Source organism: Camelina sativa, chromosome 14, assembly GCF_000633955.1.
Source record: "Camelina sativa cultivar DH55 chromosome 14, Cs, whole genome shotgun sequence".
Classification (NCBI taxonomy): Eukaryota; Viridiplantae; Streptophyta; class Magnoliopsida; order Brassicales; family Brassicaceae; genus Camelina; species Camelina sativa.
In genome coordinates, this window is record NC_025698.1 from 6,620,604 (window position 1) to 6,638,417 (window position 17,814).

Below are 17,814 nucleotides of genomic sequence, written 5' to 3' on the forward strand. Positions count from 1 at the left end.
TTTTTTTTTTTTTTTTTTTTATATTAGTAATTAAAATATTAGTAGTATAATTGTATAAGCTTGCATTATTAAAGGCTTTATGGATTTTTTTTCCCACGAGTGGTGTCGTCGACAAAAAAGAAAGCCTTACCAATTGGTTTTTTTTTTAGCATTACTTTGCTTGTTAAGCTGACTGAAATATAATGAGCGTATGAGGAGGAACTCTCTTGTTTTTTTGTTATGAGCTGTTTAAAAAAAAAATGTGGAGGAGGATAATATATAGTTCAGGAAATAAAACAGAGAATATGGCTGGCGGGATCAACTAGGAGAGACCAGTTTGTGAAATAAAACATCTCTTGAACAGCTATTATTACACAAGGAGACAAAACAAAAAAAAATTAAAAAGACATGGGGGGGACAAAGATTTCTCCAAATAACATGTTAATAACAGACCAAGGTTTTAATATTTTTTTAGGTGGTGGATATGGCTTTGCGCTTGTAGTAGTGGAGGAATCGCATCTTTGAACTTGATCTCGGAGCTTGCTTCGCTATACTGAGACTTTGAGGTACTGAAGTCATCAGGCTAGCTTGGACAATTTTTCCAAGTTATAAATAGTTGTTAATCTTTAACGACAACAAAATTGTTGTTAGTCAATTAGAATATTTAAATCAATGAATTCAATAAAAAGCCTATATATTGCTAGATGACAGAAATTTTCTCAATGATTGCAAAGGTGCTATATATATATTCTCACGAAGCAACCAACGTCTCTCATTCTCATGAATACTGCTACGCTGACTGAATCTTGGAATATTATTATAGTTGCATCTAACACGAGAGGTGAACGATTTTCTAAACACCATCTACACACTCACCGGCGAATATTATTGACGCTGGGCCAAGGGAACTTTGTTCAGTCGACGACACGACGCTGGACGCCAATTTCCCATGATTGATCCTTGTGGTGTGTGCCTAAATAATTTGGAAACTGTAGCTCTTTTTTTTTTTGGCTCAACAACAACTTATCATTTAACCAATTAAGTTCTACACAATGTCCAAATCCACAACAGATTTTAACCAACTTGGCACAAAAGAAAACAATTTGGGATCATAATTCGTTAAAGAAAGAGACTCCCTTGCATATAAACATACATATAATTTGGTCCTACTATATTATTCCAATTGAGGTTTATAATTTTCCTTTTGAGAGTGGCTCATGGTAGCTTTGTAGATAGTAAAGTGTATATATAGTTCTTACATAATCAAATGGGGATGTAGCTCAAATGGTAGAGCGCTCGCTTTGCATGCGAGAGGCACGGGGTTCGATCCCCCGCATCTCCAATTTTGACGGTCGATTCCATCTTTGACGCATAATTTTTTTTTGTTTGTGGGCTGAAGAGATAAAACAACTAGAGAACAAGGAGGCAGAGATGAAAAGCAAGCTGACAAAAGGAAGCAAAACCTAGTCTCTTTTCGTATATGCCACACAGCATGTGAGGTGTGTCCAATGTGTACGACAATCTCGCAAGAAAGAAAAATGGATCGTTCGATTGTCCAAAATTGCATTGTTTTGGTAACAGCTACCAGAAGCTAAGTACTCTTGTTCCAGAAGAAAAATTCATCCAGGCCACCAAGCGAATCATATCCATATAAGTAACGATGATATATGTTTGCATTATTATAACACATCAATTTAGCCCCAAAATTTCATTGAAGAACTACAAGGATGGAAACTTGACTGGAGTTAAGAAAATACAGAACCAAATTGTAAAAATGTTTTTTAACCCACAAATTTCAAGCGTTTATTAACCTCCAAACTCTCTGTTCAAGTAATCCACAAAACGTCTCTTTGCACTGTCTGCATCAGTTGGTAATGGTGGCCCGCTTAGACTAGATTGACCCATCAATTTAACAAACGTTCTCCTAAGCCTCCTTAGCTCCGGTAGTCCAATAGGTCTGCAGATTTCGATTGGAGGTAGTTCACTGCCAAGAGTAACTCTGCTTATAGCCCCACCAAGTGACTGTTGTTCCACAATCGCGTTAATGATCTCTTGTGTCGCTCTGTCCAACTCGTAAAGAGAATTCGCTTCTGAAAACCTAGCAGCCTGAGTAGCGATACTTGGTTGGAGAATCCTCACATCTTGCGTTCTGGAGTCAACAGTCTTGGTTAGATAAGTCACAGCCTCTGAAATCACAGGAGAGGATTTGTCTATTCCTTCTCGAGCAGGGTACAGCTCAAACAAAGGTGAATCCCACCTGTTTCTTCTCTCAGGTATCTCGAATCTTCTCACCAGATCTTCGAATATACCATCGTCATATGAAGCCTCACCTCTATCACTACGTTCTTTATTCCATTGCCTGCAATGAGCTTCATCCACATCACAATAAACAACACAATACCTAATCCCAGCAGCACGCGCGATACACCAGAGCTCATATCTGTAACCTTTGATACTGTTCAACGAATCCACAATAACAATATCGCCTCTTGAAACTGATCTATCAACATCTGACCTTAGCTTTCCTCTCAGATTCTTCTCTGCAGGCATGTTAGCATAGTTTTGGTTGCGGTCTAGATGAAACGAAGCCTCATCAATGATCCTAACACTCTGTTTCGTCTCAGACTCTCCCAGTGTTTCAGCTAAGGTTACTGCAGCTATTGACTTGCCACTACAAGGTTGCCCACAAATCACAACTAGCGCCATTGGCTTTTAATCACACACAACTTACTGAACGAATCACACTACCTACAAAATGGAGTCAATATAAAACTTTAGATCCAATCATCCAAAACTAAAGAATATGCAACGACCCAGATTCACATATAACCGATTCAATCCTCCAGAACAAGTTAAAGCATCAAACTTTATAATATATACTCCCAAAATTAACAATTCCGACGAAAAATTCAAGCTAAATCAAAACATTACCAGAGCAAAATCGGGAGTGTTGTCGACAGGTTGAAGAAAGCAAAGAGTGGTCGCGTGAGAAATCTAATTTGGGGATTTAGGGCTTATAAGATTACAACCGGTTTAATTCGTTTGGTCCGGTTTGTTAATTATGTGCCGACGTTACCGGTTAAGAAGATAGATACGAGCCGGATATGCCAACAACACAAGTTGCGAGGCACGTTGATGGTATACGGCGAGGATAGTTTGGTAATTTCAAATTCTGTAAAGATTTAAATAAAGTACAGCTCATTCGAGGTTGTCTCGGTATCCGAATTAAAATCCGGGTTTCAAAATCGGGTTTTTCCCCCAATCGAAAAAAAAGCACGAATTTTTAACCCTAGCCGCGTTCTAAAATTCCCCCAATTTGTTTTTTTTTTTCCCCCCTTACAAAATTTTCTTCGATTTCTTTCTTCAGATCCCTTCCTTATTCCAGATCGATCTTCAAATCAATTGTAATATTCTTTCTCCTCTCGATTTCTTCTTTCAATCGATGTCTGTTTTGTTATCATCGCTTCGTTTTGGTCAAATCTAGGGTTTGAGTCAGATCCAGATCTTGAAACAACAGATCTGATTAATTTTTGGTCTTTGATGTTGATTTCCTTCAATAGGTTTACCGGATCTGTTGTTAATTCTAGTTTTCCCCAATTTTTATTGTCCGATTTGGGGGTCTCGTAGATCTCGATGTTCTAGGGTTCGTCAGATCTGTCAATTAATTGAGGGCTTTTGTCTGTTTTCCTGATAATTAACCGATTCTTTGATTTACGATTCTTGATTTGGTAATTTAATCCGTTTCTTGATTTCTAGGGTTAGGGTTATTTTTTAAATTTGGGGATTTTTTAAAATTTACTCAAATTAAATTGGGGTTAAAATATTTGTATTTATTTATACTCTAATTGAAATAGACTTATTGTTTGTCACTTGTCAGTGTGAGTTCTGTGGTTCACATAGGTAAGATAACCTTCACGCCAAGTAACTAAATGGCTTTGGTTCTTATTTTACAGTCTCAAAAATATGGGTTACAAGCGCACTTTTGATGGTGAGGATGTCCAAGAGCTCAACGTTAAGCATGCAAGACAGATTAGTTATTGCAATAAGCTGACCAAGCTAGATGAAGGAGTTCCATATCGTGTTTCACTGGAGAAGTCAGGTCTCATAGGTAATAATCATATGCTTCTTACAGAAGGGTTGACATGATAAAACATAAGCAGGTCGCTTGATTATTGTTTTTTTTGTCTTGTTTATCAGCAGGAGATGATATAAGTGATTTCTATGGGTATAAATGTGAGGAGAATCTTGAGAAGGGGTTTCAGACCAATGCGCCTTTCTCTTGGATCACAACTGGGGTGTGTGAGGAAGATACTCAGTCGTCTGGAGCGACGACTCAGTCTACCCTTTCTCATGAATCTCCTGAGTCAGATATACCTTGGAGACCAGTTTGCTCGGAAGATGTTTATTGTTCTCCGATGTCTCCTAGAAAACAAGTTCCTGTCGGGCCGGATTACCAGGCGGTTATTCCTGAATGTGTCAAGGAAGAGGCAAGTCCTCAGTCAGGTCAGGCTGTGACGGGGAAGTGTGTGATTCCAATGCCTGACTGTGAAACCGAGATTTGCAAAATTGGTCAAGGAAGAAAGGATTGCATTTGCCTGGATAAAGGTTCGACCAGATGTGTGCAGCAGCATATCATGGAAAACAGGGAAGACTTGTTTGAAACTATTGGATACGACAGATGTCTGGATTTAGGTCTTTGTGAAATGGGGGAGGAAGTAGCCGGTAAACTAACTGAAGATGAGGAAGATCTATTTCACGAGGTTGTTTACTCCAATCCGGTTTCACTAGACCGGGATTTCTGGAAACACCTTAAGTCTGCGTTTCCTTCAAGAAGCATGAAGGATATTGTGAGTTATTATTTCAATGTCTTCATCCTGCGTAGACGAGCTATCCAGAATCGTTCTAAAAGCCTGGATGCTGATAGTGATGATGACGAGTGGCAAGTAGAGTATGACAACACCTTTTATGGTGGTGAAACTCCATCAGATGATAAAGCCGAGAAAAGCCTCTCAAGAGACGAAGAAGAAGAAGAGGAAGAGGTTAATGTTAATGCAGATTCGAACATGTCCTTTGAATACCAGTCCAATGTAATCTACTCTCGATGTCCAGTTAGAAACAGAGAAGAATCCAACATTGGTAATTACTGGCGCCACTGCAATGATCTTGTGGATAATTCATATTCATTTGATCCTTGTGATTCGATACTACCAGATCATTGTTGGACTAAGAACATTGATCTGCTTCCAACTTCAAACATCATTGATGAGATCTTTGGTCAAGACCCATGGGATGATTTTTCCAGAGGAAGTAAATGAAGAACTATCTCAGTTCTCCATTATTTACTCTGCTCTTAAGTTCTGAATCTTGTGTATGTAAATGCATTATTTAAGAGAATCTCAAGTTGGAAGTTTCAGGGAGTCTTTGTATAGTTTATGACCCTTGAAGCTCTGTGTTTTTGATGCTTTAGGTTATTTTATTGCCTTTGTCAATCAGAATTAGATTTTGTTGTAAGAAGAAGAAAAAATCTTCAAACTGTTTAATAAACTAACTTTTTGTTCATATTAGTAATACAAATCTCACTTCCTATACAATTTCAGTAATCAACTTCTGCAGTACCTTGGCAAAAACATTTACTCTATTTTCTTGTCAAAATCTTGAACGAGTATTAGACATAAACCTCGTCTCTGAAACGAAGTGTTTGGTTCTTACTGATTCTTAACGGTCCCAAAATAGGGAGCAGCAGAAGACTGTGACGTGACGGTGGATCCTTTTCTAACGCGTCTCCCTTCATCTCTAAATCCCTTCAACAGTAAACAAACAGAGAGAGAATCAGAAAAGATTCTTTTGATCCATTTTTGAATTACATATCTCTATCACAGGTGACATGTTTCTATTTTTGGATAGCCAGTTTTCTTAATCATAATTTTTTGAGAGATTTCACAGGTAACCCATCAGCTTCTATATCTTCCTGATTCAAAACTTTTCAATCTTTTTAACGTTTTCATAACAAGTTCTTGATAATCTTTCATCAATCATCATCATCGTTATTTCCTTGTTGAATAGATGTTTGGATTTTTCAAATCTCCGGGAAACAATAAGCTTCCCAATGAATCATCAGGAGGAACAATCACTGCAGGAAGAAGGACTTCTTCAGAACCAATCCTTATAACACCTGATTTCGACGATGACGACAAATACAAGAACGGTTTCCGTGATTCCGGTGGTCTGCAGAGCCAAACCACAGAAGAGTTAGAGAACTATGCGGTTTATAAAGCTGAAGAAACAACCAAAGGTGTTAACAATTGTCTTAAAATCGCTGAAGATATAAGGTCGGATGCTACAAGAACGCTCGAAATGTTGCATGACCAAGGTGAACAGATCAACAGGACTCATGCTATGGCTGTTGATATGGATAAAGATCTTAGCCGGGTAAAGATTTTGCTCTTATTCTTCTTATTACTTTCTTTGATCCACAAAATGGTGAAATTATAGGTTCTGTGTTTTATGAAAATGTTTGTAGGGAGAGAAGCTTTTGAACAACTTAGGAGGAATGTTTTCAAAGCCATGGAAACCAAAGAAGACTAAAACTATCTCAGGACCTATGATCACACCAGGTTTTAATCCTTCTTACAGAATCTATACCTTGTTATATAATGTATGCCATCTCAATCTTTATTGTTTGTAACGTTTCCGAGCTCTTGATTCTTGATTGGATAAAATTATGTGTATGATGATGATACATCATGTTGTTGATTTCAGTTACAAGTAGTAGAGAAGAACCGATCCATACCTCATTAATAACTCATAACATCTCAATACTTATTGTTTTCACGCTTTAGGACTCATGATTCTTGATCATAAGATGGTCATATTTGTTTTCAGTTTGAAGATTAGAGGAAAAAACTCGATCCTTAACTTATGAAATAACTCGTATCATCTTGATTCTTGATTCTTGATTGGCTTATATCATGTGTATGGTGGTCATGTATAATATAGTTATTGAACTTTTAGATAAACCGTCGAAGAAGGGTGAGAATCACAAGAAAGAGCGAGAGAAACTCGGTTTGGGTGGGAAAGGACGATCGAGCAGCCAACCACCTGCACTAGACCAACCAACAAACGCGTTGCAGAAAGTTGAGGTGTGTGTTCTGTTTTACAAATTTTGCAGATTAAATCTGAATCTTTAAATGAAAGAAAGTTGTTAAAAAAAAAGGTATGTTTAATGCAGCAAGAGAAGGCAAAACAAGACGATGGACTTTCAGATTTAAGCGACATTTTGGGTGATCTTAAGAGCATGGCTGTTGATATGGGATCTGAGATCGACAAGTCAGATAACACAAATACATATACTCAACACATTTATGCTTTATGTTTTTTAGAATACTTATTACTATTGTTGGTACAAAATTGCAGGCAAAACAAAGCTCTTGATCATCTCGGCGACGATGTTGATGAGCTTAACTCTCGTGTTAAAGGAGCTAATCAACGGGCACGTCATTTGCTTTCCAAATAAGCAACCCACCTTCCACAAACATTGCTGTCCTTATATGTGTATTATTACTACGTATCTTCTCTTTGTCAATTTCGTACATTTGAGATTTTCTTCTTTGTTCATTATTTGCTACTAGAATTGTCAATATTAACAACACATTTTGATTCAATTGTTTTTATTAATTTTACAGACTATATTATATCGAAGTGTTTAAACCTAATACAAATTGAATCGATCCAATCTAAATCAAAACATTAAACTATCATACTGAGAATAAAACCCCACCAAACTAATCAAAAATGCTCCAACCAGAAACTTAAACTAAAACCGAACAGAAGCTAGTTTAAGCATAATCAGCATTCAATGTTTAGTTCCAGAAGTGTTGTATTTTTATGTATATATAATTTATATATATAACTCAGACAGTACATAATGTCATTACAGCAAAATCCCTTCAGTCTGAAAAATCGTAGTGATACTCACAAACTCTTCAAATAGTAAGCACAAGAAGACACTATCTAACAACAATCAGTATTATTTGTAGTGTACAAAAACTTATCTTCTCTTCACAACACCGTGGAAAGAAAGAGAACCTATACAAATCATTCCCCCTAAATAGACTTAGTTCAATATTATGTCTCCTCGTTCTTGACTGGGATCCAACGGTTACCAGACGACGATTTCTTTCCCCGGGTGAAAAACCCGATAATGAACCCTAAAACCACACCCGCAACCATCAAGCCTGCTCCTTTGACATACCACAAGGTATTAGATTCGGATTTTCTCATCAGCGTAGCAGAAGCTGAAACGGTTTTAAGACTTGGGACTTTAGTACTCTCTTTACTCCCACTGATCACTTCCCCAGAAGCTAACATCTCAACAGTATCATGAACTTCGCCATCATGGTTACCCACAAATGAAACAGTGAGCTTTTCTTTGTTTGCAACCAAACGAGTGTATCCAAACTCACCCGTACGATACATTGATTGTTCAGGCTGAGGGAATATAGGAACATCTGGATGGTTTGGTCTCGGTTGCCAAATTGGTTGCCAATCTTGACCAGCCATACCGATCACAAGATGAACAGGGCTTCCTGGCCACTGTTTGCCGCAAGTGTTGTTGCTTATCGGACAAAACCTTTCGTATCTATGAACATGTCCCATAGAGCAAGTGTGACATTGTTGTTCACAAAAAGCGGTTCCAAATGCTCAACCATCTTTTGTCTAATCATAGTATCTCTAACCTCGTTGCTCGTAGTGTACATCGGTCTATGTCCCTGCACAACAACAAACGGCGTTTTCTGCCTGTTTACAGACTCAAGATCCCGCTTTATGAATTCGTATTGACTGCCTCCCTTAACAAAATTCGTCTCTGTGGAAATATAGAGGAAATGAACCGATCCCATATCATAAGAATAATACAGATTCCTCGTCGGAGGAGCTTTCATTCCCGTGGGTTCTGAAGAATTCCCAGGCATGTTAAACTTCAAACTATACGGCACACCACATTCTCCACCACCATCGGTTCCATAAGTCGTAGCTGCCCAATCAGGTTTCCAAGGCTGAGCAGGGAAATCATACTCATGGTTACCAATGCAGACATGGTAAGGAACTTTGGAGGCAATAGGCTCAATCTGAGCAAAGAACTCATCCCATACCCACGAGTAACCACGAGCGTAACTAATATCTCCAATGTGTGAAATAAGAGCTGGCTTCTCACCAAGAGCTTCAATGTCACGGAGGATCCACTTCACCGTAGCTATACTCTCGTCTTGTGTGCGTATAAATGTAGTGTAAGGCGTTGCACAACCCATATCTCCAAACATGAAAGCTACTGTTTCTTCTGAGTATGCATCTCGAGCAATAAAACTACGGATCTCACTCCATCCCTTAGATTCACTCCCAACCTAATTCATAGAATCCTTTAATCAATCCTGTAATCTAAACATATATCTTCCAGAAGCTTTAGATTCGGATATGTGAATACCTGATAATAGTACCTAACGCCATTATTCAAATTCTTCATAACGGTATCGTAAATCCAACCAGGATCTCTCCACCCGATGGTCGAATTCGCCGGCGAATCACACATGTGCTCTCTCTCGTACCTCATCCCACGAGCCGCCGCGGAATTGCCTAGCAAATCTTTCTCTTCTCCGTATCTCACGAAACGTTCCTCTCCATCTCCAGCTACAAACATGACACGCATCGTGTTAACCTTATCCGTGAACGACAAATGGATTTGTTCCGGCATGCCAACGCCGCCGGATCCGAAGCTCAGCTGCTCCGATTCAGCTAAAAGATGTTTAGTTCCCGGTAAAGGATTCTGATCATGATCCTGGTGTTTCATATCGATCTCTGATTCGCTCCATCTGAAGATCCGAAACGTGTAGTTTGATCGGAGATTTGTCAAAGGAAGAGAGATCGAACCGAATCCAGATTTCCATGTGGACGATTCGTTGAGGAATTTGTAACCGATAAAGTGATCGTTAGGAGACTCCGGAGGCGAATAGAGGCCTAACCAATCGAGATCTGACGGAGAGTCGACGCCGGACCATTGGATCACGACGGAATCGCCAGATCGATTCAGAGCTCTGGGGGAAATAGAAATTGTAGGTTTCGCATTAGCAGAGGAAACGAAGACGGAGATGAAGAGCAGAAGGAGGAAGAAGGAGAAATTGACGATCATGGCGACGGAGGAACGTAAGAATAAATTGTTGCCGGAGCAGAGCGCCGGAGATGAAAGATATATATAAACAGTGGTTAATACGACGGCGTTTTAACGTTTCTTGTAGATTTGTGGTGGTTAGCTATTTGAAAAACCAATGGATGGATGAACTATGACTTGTCACCTTCTTAGAGATGGGTCTATTGAAGCCCAATAATAGATGGGCCTAATTCGGCCTATATAAGAGAAATTAATTAAAATAATATTGAGGGGGGTTTGAACCGTTTTAATTCGTGACGGGGGATTAGTTTAGTTTCCACTGAGCTTTTAGTTTGCTTTCCATGGCGATGATAAATAAATCCTTCTTCTTTCTCCCACACCATTTCACTTGCCCAGTTTACAAAATTGATTCTTTTTACCCTTCTTATACCCACGAAGGGTTCATGATTTCGTAAGCTCTACAGATCTTCCGAAGATGGCTCTACATTTGAGTTTGTCTCTGATCTTCCGGATTTACGCTCTTTTGTTGCTACTGATCAATGTCTCCTTCGCTAAAACACTTAAACGAGATGGTAAACTCTTTCGATTTCGATATTTTAGCTTGTTTCCGATTTGGTGGTGTTATAAAATTGTGATATTTCGTCGGATTTGTTTTTTTTTTTTTTTTTTTTTTTTTTTTTTCTGGGGGCAGTGAAAGCGTTGAATGAGATAAAGAGGTTGGTTGGGTGGAGAGTGGTGTACTCTTGGGTTGGAGATGATCCTTGTGGAGATAAAAATTTGCCTCCGTGGTCTGGCGTCACTTGTTCCACTGTTGGCAATTACCGTGTCGTCGTCAAGCTGTAATCTTTTTGACTCTCACAATCTCTTAAAGTTTGAGTTTTTTTTATTTTTTTTCGCTTAAAATTGGTTTGTGATGTTTTTTGCAGAGAAGTGTTTTCAATGTCGATAGTTGGGAAATTCCCAACGGCTGTAACGAAGCTCTTAGATCTCACCGTTCTGTAAGTTTCACTGACTTGCAATCTTGTTAGTTCTGATGCTAGGGTATTGATTGTTTAAAGGGATTGGGTTTATGAATTTGTCAGGGATATGCACAACAACAAATNGTCTGGCGTCACTTGTTCCACTGTTGGCAATTACCGTGTCGTCGTCAAGCTGTAATCTTTTTGACTCTCACAATCTCTTAAAGTTTGAGTTTTTATTTATTTAATTGTTTTAGCTTAAAATTTGGTTTGTGATGTTTTTGCAGAGAAGTGTTTTCAATGTCGATAGTTGGGAAATTCCCAACGGCTGTAACGAGGCTCCTAGATCTCACTGTTCTGTAAGTTTCACTGACTTATCTTGTTAGTTCTGATGTTAGGGTATTGATTGTTTTAAGGAATTGGATTTATGAATTTGTCAGGGATCTGCACAACAACAAATTGACAGGACCTGTTCCTTCAGAAATTGGACGCCTTAAGCGTCTTAAGACACTGTAATGTTCTTCACATTATCTCAACATATGTTAAGGGCTTGAGTTTTGGCTGCTTGCTTTGTTTTGATCTTGTTATTGTGTATCGTAAACAGGAATTTGAGGTGGAATAAACTTCAACATGCCCTGCCTCCTGAAATTGGTGGATTGAAGAGTCTTACATATCTTTGAGTAATCCTAGCTCATGTCTGGGATAATTAAAGGGGTGTTTTTTGAGATCTGTAACATACTCTTACCATTTCAGGTACCTGAGTTTTAACAACTTCAAAGGAGACATCCCCAAAGAGCTTGCAAATCTCCATGAGCTTCAAGACCTACATCTTCAGGAGAATCAGTTTACTGGGCGGATCCCGGCAGAGTTGGGAACATTACAGAAACTTCGCCACTTGTAATCTTTAACATTCAATGCTCTTTCCTGTAAATCAATCAACAGAGTTCAGATATACTTAGTATCTTTGTCATGATCTGCATGTCTGTAGGGATGTTGGTAGCAATCAATTAGTGGGGAGTATAAGCGATCTTTTACGCATACAAGGATGCTTTCCCGCTCTTAGAAACCTGTAAGTGAGTTTGAGAGTTAGCCATCAGATATAATATTGTTCCTGAGTTAACTTTTGGTTGTAGGTTTCTAAACAATAATTACTTCACTGGTGAACTCCCAAACAAGCTTGCAAATCTAACAAACCTGGAGATGTGAGTACTTTATCACATCTTTTGATTTATGAACACCACTTACATATTTTATCTCTCCCTATCTTATCCATTTGAGTTCAGGTACTTGTCTTTCAACAAACTGACTGGAGCAATACCTTCTGCACTAGCCAATATACCAAGACTAACTAACTTGTAGGCCTCTCTCCTCAACTAAATACGTAATTAAAAATTGATCTGAAGGACCCATGTGCTTTCTTACATCCATAGAGCATGTTGTGATTTTAACTTTCAGGCACTTGGACCACAATCTATTTAGTGGGAGTATCCCTGTAGCCTTCTACAAGCATCCGAATCTAAAAGATATGTATGTAAATAACCTCTCTTTGATCTCTTTGTAAAGGACAATTATATAACATCCATGTTATAAATTAATTCTTGGTGGATGTATGTGGCAGGTACATAGAAGGGAACGCATTCAAAACAGACGCAAAGGCGATTGGTACACATAAAGTCCTCAAACTTTCTGACACAGACATCCTTGTTTAGTTATGCATATTACAACTCGGTTTCATTTCAGATAGTAATTTGGCAGTGTAATATGGTTCTCATGATTCAATTTCTATGTTACAGCAATATTGTCATTGATGTGTTTTCTGAATGTAAAAGATTCCTTATCCATATATGAAAATTGAATAGAAAGCAATCTAGTTTGTTCTTTTCACTGTCCTTTTGAGAAAGCAAAGAACCATAAAGCTGAAGCGGGAAAAGAAATAAAAAGTGTTCTTAACTTTACCTGCACACCTTTATGATCCAAATATGAAACTTGCATGCAAAGCAACATTCTCAAAACCCTTCAAAAACCAAAACCCTGAAACACATCTAACCAAACCTTCTCAAGTCCTCCCACCATATTTTAGTTTGAAAATGGATACCTTGATCAAGCAGACAAGGTTAATCACTAAATCTCCAGATTCATCTTTGCTATTCAACACGTACATATAGATATGCATATGTTGATGTAAAATGTTGACATCTTTGTTTCAGGAGGAGACATCCAGCTTCCCAGGAAAAAAATAGAGAGGTTGGTAGCTCCACTAGAGAGAAAAAAGTGCCGGCAAGGAAGTCTGTTTCATTCAAAGAAGGTGCTGCATAATTCTGCTCTGTTGTTCTTGATAGCCTATCAATATTTTAATTAAATTCACATTAGTGCTGTTCATATTCTGTGTTTTGGTAGATAAGAAGAAGCCCTCAAACTGGTTACTGAAGCAGTTCTCGAGGCAAATGAGTGGCCAAAGTTATGACCCGATCGGCGACATGGATCACGCAGCTGCAGTTGCAGCCACTGCTTATGCCATAAGCACTTTTGAAGAAACTTGGCTAGAGAGTTATCATGTAAGGGCTCTAAGAAAAACTTTTTGCTGCGGTTAATATCATGTTAATATGAGTTTGTTGTTGTTTGAAATTGTAAAACAAAACAGAATGGCCTTGAACGTGGACCTTCTTTGTCAAGGAGCAAGAGCAGAAGCGAAGATAAGTTTCCTTCAGAGGAACCAAGAAGCTTATCAAGAAGATTCTCAGGTGAGGTTACGGATTATCAAGATTAAAATTTTGCTATTCAACTGAAAATGTTTACTGGATGTTAACGTTAATTGTATTGACACAGGACAACTTTCGTTTAGAGATTCAGAGACGAAAGATCATAAACATCCAACGCCAAAGTCACCAGTGAGAAAGTCATCGTCAGTAAAAAAGACATTCTCCATGAACTTGAGAGAAGATCACACCATACAGAATGAAGATTTAGGGGAAAAACGTGATAGACAAAGGAAACAAGTTTCAGAACCGCCACGGATACAACCACCGGTCAGGACACGATCAGAACGTCGTGCTCCACCACCACCTCCTCCTCTTCCTCCTCTTCTATCACCTCCGCCTCTGCGGCTTCCACCTAGGGAAATGAAAAGGCAGAGTTCTGGGCATGCTAGTCGAAAAGATGATTCTACAGCTGATGCTTGGGAGAAAGCTGAACTAGCTAAGATCAAAGCAAGGTAAGTCTCAGTACACACAAGACCTTATCTATTTGTGTTTTAGTTACACTCACATATGTATTACACAATCAGGTATGAGAAGTTAAACAGAAAGATCGATTTGTGGGAAGCTAAGAAGAGGGACAAAGCTCGAAGGAAGCTGGACATATCTGAGGTTGACAATATAATGACTTTGTATAATCTAATGTCATGATCATTATCATATAATTGAATGATAATTTGAGTTGTTTTCTTAAACTAACTGGTTTGTACATGAACAGCAGAGCGAACAAGAACAGAAGAGGAAGAGAGGTTTGCAGAGATTTAGAGAAGACACGGAGTACATCGAACAGATAGCTGCTGGAGCCAGAGCTCAGGCGGAGAAAGAGAGACAGAGCAAAGAATTCAAGGTGAAGGAGAAAGCCGGGGTTATCCGTAGTACCGGTGAACTCCCTGGAAAGGCATGCTGTTTCTGACACACTAAAACAGATGGTCCTAGATAACTGTAGCTATATTGTGTGTGTGCGTGAGAGATTTATATGGGTTTCCTTTAAAGAAAGATGATATTGAAAGCCAAAATGTACATATAACAGAGAGCTCTTGGCGAGAAGCAAAGATGTATTCTTAACACACACACAAAAAAAAAACACAACGCTTGGTGTTAATTTGTTGCACAATGTTTTGAAACCAACAAAACCCAATCAAACACTTCCTAACATGTACGATTTGTCACACTAGTGAAGCTAATCCGGTTAAATGTACATTACAAAGTGTCAAAATTGGGCCATTTAACGTCACTTCTTATAATCGCAAGAAATTGTTTTATACTACACCTGCATAATGATAAAGGCCCACCAAGTACTATTTGGTATTTGTCATTATAAAAGTAACTTGTAAATTACGCGACCCGACAAAATCAAGTGATTGGGAGTTATATTACCCATCAAAGCTTCGACCGACAGTTTTTAATGGAAAACGATAATTCCAAAAAGATATTTTGTGATATTTTTTTCTGTACTATATTGTAGCATAAAGACCACGTATGAATTGTGTGATCGAGAAGAGAACACCACATTGGTCACACTGTATACTAATAATAACTGATCACTTAAATGTTCTTTTCAGCCACGACAACAAATACAAACAATAATGAATTAATGATATATCAACTTTAGTTAATTAGTGTATCCTCTCAACGAACAAAACTATACTTTTTCAACAGTGAATAACATTATTATAATTAAGAGTATTTAGCTCGATAGACTAAAGTGATTACAGTTTTTTGTATTAATCATAGTAATTAATTACAGTTTTTTCTAAATGGTTTAATAATTATCATCTGTTTATTTTCTCAATAAAATATTCCGTCATAATCTCGTTTATTTATGTTTTTTAAAAAGAATATTCCTGTAGTGGATAAATATCCATTTTTTCAGTCTATAAATAATAGACATATCCATCTCTTAACTCATACATCCAACACACACGAACAAAAGCTTTTTTTTATTCAGAGAAGATAAAAAAAATATGAATTTCATCTCCGATCAAGTTAAGAAACTCTCAAGCTCGAAACCAGAGGAGCCAGAACACAACAAGCCTGCTGCAGCCGAAGGAACCGAAACAGCCACAAGACCAGCTTCCAACGCCGAGCTCATGGCGAGTGCCAAGGTCGTAGCCGAAGCTGCTCAAGCCGCAGCCCGTAACGAATCAGACAAACTTGACAAAGGTAAAGTCGCCGGAGCCTCCGCTGATATCTTAGACGCTGCCGAGAAATACGGTAAGTTCGATGAAACGACTAGCACTGGTCAGTACCTCGACAAGGCAGAGAAGTATCTCAACGACTACGAGTCGTCACACACCACCGGTACCGGCGCTGGTGGTCCTCCTCCGACGACGACTCAGGCTGAGCCAGCAAGTCAGACTGAGCCGGCGGCTAAGAAAGACGGTGAAGAGTCTGGTGGTGGGCTTGGAGGTTTTGCCAAGACGGCTCAAGGTTTCATGAAGTGATTTGATCCTTAAATTGTCTAATAATAAATTAAATAACTTAAGTATCGTTTGTGACTAGTTTATGTCGCATCGTTTGTGTTAGTATGGGGAGTGACGAGTGAGTGTAATAAATTCAGGTGATCATAGTCTAGTCCATCTGTGTTGTGTTTATGCTTGTTCTCCCGTTTCTTTAAATTCTATGTTCTTTAAATTTCTATGTGAAACTAGTGTTTCATTTCCTTATTCACACTACCAATTAATAAAGACATATTGGTATTGCTACTAGTTTTCCTAAAATCATACAACCTCAGGAAACGGACATTAAGAAACAGAGACACTGTGTATATATATCAATCTAGAATTTGTCCATTAATTTCATAAAAAGAAACGCTTACAGTTGATCCACTAAAAAGGATCCGTTACAACACAACTCTTGAACATCTCTCCCAGGCACAACATGGTTCACCCAAAAATCAACAAGTGTTACACATCTCCCCAAAACACAAAATCTCTTTCAATCCTAAACAAACTACTCCCATTAACAGTCCAACAATACAAATCCAACCAATCTCTTATCCATAACATAGTACCAAGGAATCTTCTTCAAGAACACCACTCTAACCACGTGAACGACTCCATCTGGTGAAGCTCCTAAACCAATCTTCTTCATTTTCTTTTAAGGTTTCTACGAGTTCAGGTAAGAGAAAGTCATGTTTTGGTAGTTCATGGTATCATCTACCGAGTGGTTCGAACTCTTTGATCTTGGTCCAACACGTAGCTGCATTGCCTGAAAATGGCTCTATTCTATAGCTCCTATTTTCTCGAACCAAAGTTGAACTCTACGGTTAGGCCAAAACACAATTGCTTGAGCAATATTACGTGACGTTAATCGATTACTTTCTCTGTTTTTCCCAGTTCTTACGCCAATATTGCATATGTAACTGAAGCATTCGTTACAACAAACAGATTTCGAAACGTCCAAATCTAAAAACACAAATATAAACAAGGCAGAAGAGAGAATTTACCGTCAAAGCTTTCAAGAGGTACGACTAAACATCGTGGAGGAGTGAGCAAACGCAAACGAAAGAAACGATCTCTGGGTGTTTGGTATCGACTCAGAAGTTTTTGGGGTGTTAATACAAATATCGACCGATCCAAGGACAAAAACGAAGATTAGCAAAAAGTTAAAAGCGCAGTTGATCGGACGGTCCGAAGTTCCAGAGCTGGCGACGTGTCGTGAGATGAGATATTGTCTTTTAAGTGTTTTAGCAATTCACGAGAATCACTGTCACATTCCAAGATTACCCTTTTGTTCCGCAACATCGTTGGGCCATATATTTGCAAGGTACCGAAATAGGCCCGTTAGATTATATATTTGAACCGAACCGAACCGAACCGAATTAGAATTTTGTATATAAACCGAAACGGTACTGCGTGTCAAAATGTATCGGTATGGAACACCATTAAAAAAGTGGTTGAACGAATAAAAATATCTTCATGTATTCATCACCAAGCTAAAGAAAAAAAAAAAAAAAAAAAAA

At 38.4% G+C, this 17,814-nt stretch overlaps 7 protein-coding genes, 1 long non-coding RNA gene and 1 other non-coding gene across 12 annotated transcripts; 6 read left to right on the forward strand and 3 right to left on the reverse strand.

Moving 5' to 3' along the window:
- TRNAA-UGC lies at positions 1,249-1,321 on the forward strand. Its single transcript has one exon. It is a non-coding gene; the product is annotated as a tRNA-Ala (tRNA).
- LOC104740044 (protein KTI12 homolog) lies at positions 1,625-3,010 on the reverse strand. Its single transcript, XM_010460548.2, has 2 exons — positions 2,911-3,010; positions 1,625-2,727 (listed from the first exon to the last, which is right to left on the reverse strand). The coding sequence occupies exon 2, from the start codon at positions 2,683-2,685 to the stop codon at positions 1,786-1,788; it is 900 nt and encodes a 299-aa protein (XP_010458850.1). The 5' UTR covers positions 2,686-2,727; positions 2,911-3,010; the 3' UTR covers positions 1,625-1,785.
- Positions 3,204-5,543, forward strand: LOC104740045. 2 transcript variants are annotated; one of them, XM_010460549.1, is made up of 3 exons: positions 3,204-3,383; positions 3,933-4,087; positions 4,177-5,543. In XM_010460549.1, exons 2-3 carry the CDS (start codon positions 3,943-3,945, stop codon positions 5,292-5,294), a joined length of 1,263 nt encoding a protein of 420 aa, XP_010458851.1. In that variant the 5' UTR covers positions 3,204-3,383; positions 3,933-3,942; the 3' UTR covers positions 5,295-5,543. The 2 variants fall into 2 exon arrangements, with proteins under 2 accessions (XP_010458851.1, XP_010458852.1); XM_010460550.1 differs by having other exon boundaries at positions 4,180-5,543.
- LOC104740047 (putative SNAP25 homologous protein SNAP30) lies at positions 5,639-7,617 on the forward strand. Its single transcript, XM_010460551.2, has 5 exons — positions 5,639-6,408; positions 6,500-6,593; positions 6,991-7,118; positions 7,208-7,305; positions 7,393-7,617. The coding sequence occupies exons 1-5, from the start codon at positions 6,043-6,045 to the stop codon at positions 7,490-7,492; spliced, it is 786 nt and encodes a 261-aa protein (XP_010458853.1). The 5' UTR covers positions 5,639-6,042; the 3' UTR covers positions 7,493-7,617.
- Positions 7,910-10,272, reverse strand: LOC104740048 (probable inactive purple acid phosphatase 2). The gene is given in 3 exon segments (XM_010460554.1): positions 7,910-8,630; positions 8,633-9,377; positions 9,458-10,272. Coding segments are annotated over 3 exon segments (1,974 nt in total). The 5' UTR covers positions 10,160-10,272; the 3' UTR covers positions 7,910-8,103.
- On the forward strand, positions 10,423-12,963 carry LOC104740050 (LRR receptor-like serine/threonine-protein kinase GSO1). Of its 2 annotated transcripts, none has more exons than XM_019235343.1 (11): positions 10,423-10,710; positions 10,830-10,977; positions 11,065-11,136; positions 11,538-11,609; positions 11,702-11,776; positions 11,854-11,994; positions 12,086-12,166; positions 12,231-12,299; positions 12,381-12,452; positions 12,553-12,624; positions 12,716-12,963. In XM_019235343.1, exons 1-11 carry the CDS (start codon positions 10,614-10,616, stop codon positions 12,804-12,806), a joined length of 990 nt encoding a protein of 329 aa, XP_019090888.1. In that variant the 5' UTR covers positions 10,423-10,613; the 3' UTR covers positions 12,807-12,963. The 2 variants fall into 2 exon arrangements, with proteins under 2 accessions (XP_019090888.1, XP_019090887.1); XM_019235342.1 differs by lacking the exon at positions 11,065-11,136 and adding an exon at positions 11,385-11,456 and having other exon boundaries at positions 11,702-11,710; positions 11,851-11,994.
- Positions 12,982-15,248, forward strand: LOC104740049 (ensconsin-like). Of its 2 annotated transcripts, none has more exons than XM_010460555.2 (7): positions 12,982-13,210; positions 13,305-13,402; positions 13,495-13,652; positions 13,739-13,838; positions 13,924-14,308; positions 14,381-14,462; positions 14,569-15,248. In XM_010460555.2, the coding sequence occupies exons 1-7, from the start codon at positions 13,077-13,079 to the stop codon at positions 14,761-14,763; spliced, it is 1,152 nt and encodes a 383-aa protein (XP_010458857.2). In that variant the 5' UTR covers positions 12,982-13,076; the 3' UTR covers positions 14,764-15,248. The 2 variants fall into 2 exon arrangements, with proteins under 2 accessions (XP_010458857.2, XP_019090886.1); XM_019235341.1 differs by having other exon boundaries at positions 14,572-15,248.
- LOC104740051 (nodulin-related protein 1-like) lies at positions 15,746-16,551 on the forward strand. The gene has a single exon (XM_010460558.2). It carries the CDS (start codon positions 15,815-15,817, stop codon positions 16,292-16,294), a length of 480 nt encoding a protein of 159 aa, XP_010458860.1. The 5' UTR covers positions 15,746-15,814; the 3' UTR covers positions 16,295-16,551.
- Positions 16,622-17,806, reverse strand: LOC109128601. Its single transcript, XR_002035009.1, has 2 exons — positions 17,299-17,806; positions 16,622-17,086 (listed from the first exon to the last, which is right to left on the reverse strand). It is a non-coding gene; the product is annotated as an uncharacterized LOC109128601 (long non-coding RNA).

Excerpts from the sequence above, each read along its gene's own strand:
- LOC104740044 (XM_010460548.2), bottom strand. The coding sequence starts at position 2,685 with ATGGCGCTAGTTGTGATTTGTGGGCAACCTTGTAGTGGCAAGTCAATA.
- LOC104740045 (XM_010460549.1), top strand. The coding sequence starts at position 3,943 with ATGGGTTACAAGCGCACTTTTGATGGTGAGGATGTCCAAGAGCTCAAC. Across the intron at positions 4,088-4,176 it reads GGAGAAGTCAGGTCTCATAG|CAGGAGATGATATAAGTGAT; the intron begins GTAATAATCATA and ends CTTGTTTATCAG.
- LOC104740047 (XM_010460551.2), top strand. The coding sequence starts at position 6,043 with ATGTTTGGATTTTTCAAATCTCCGGGAAACAATAAGCTTCCCAATGAA. Across the intron at positions 6,409-6,499 it reads TGGATAAAGATCTTAGCCGG|GGAGAGAAGCTTTTGAACAA; the intron begins GTAAAGATTTTG and ends AAATGTTTGTAG. Across the intron at positions 6,594-6,990 it reads AGGACCTATGATCACACCAG|ATAAACCGTCGAAGAAGGGT; the intron begins GTTTTAATCCTT and ends TTGAACTTTTAG.
- LOC104740050 (XM_019235343.1), top strand. The coding sequence starts at position 10,614 with ATGGCTCTACATTTGAGTTTGTCTCTGATCTTCCGGATTTACGCTCTT. Across the intron at positions 11,610-11,701 it reads CTTAAGCGTCTTAAGACACT|GAATTTGAGGTGGAATAAAC; the intron begins GTAATGTTCTTC and ends TATCGTAAACAG. Across the intron at positions 12,300-12,380 it reads AATCTAACAAACCTGGAGAT|GTACTTGTCTTTCAACAAAC; the intron begins GTGAGTACTTTA and ends ATTTGAGTTCAG.
- LOC104740049 (XM_010460555.2), top strand. The coding sequence starts at position 13,077 with ATGAAACTTGCATGCAAAGCAACATTCTCAAAACCCTTCAAAAACCAA. Across the intron at positions 13,211-13,304 it reads ACCTTGATCAAGCAGACAAG|GAGGAGACATCCAGCTTCCC; the intron begins GTTAATCACTAA and ends TCTTTGTTTCAG. Across the intron at positions 13,839-13,923 it reads CTTATCAAGAAGATTCTCAG|GACAACTTTCGTTTAGAGAT; the intron begins GTGAGGTTACGG and ends GTATTGACACAG.
- LOC104740051 (XM_010460558.2), top strand. The coding sequence starts at position 15,815 with ATGAATTTCATCTCCGATCAAGTTAAGAAACTCTCAAGCTCGAAACCA.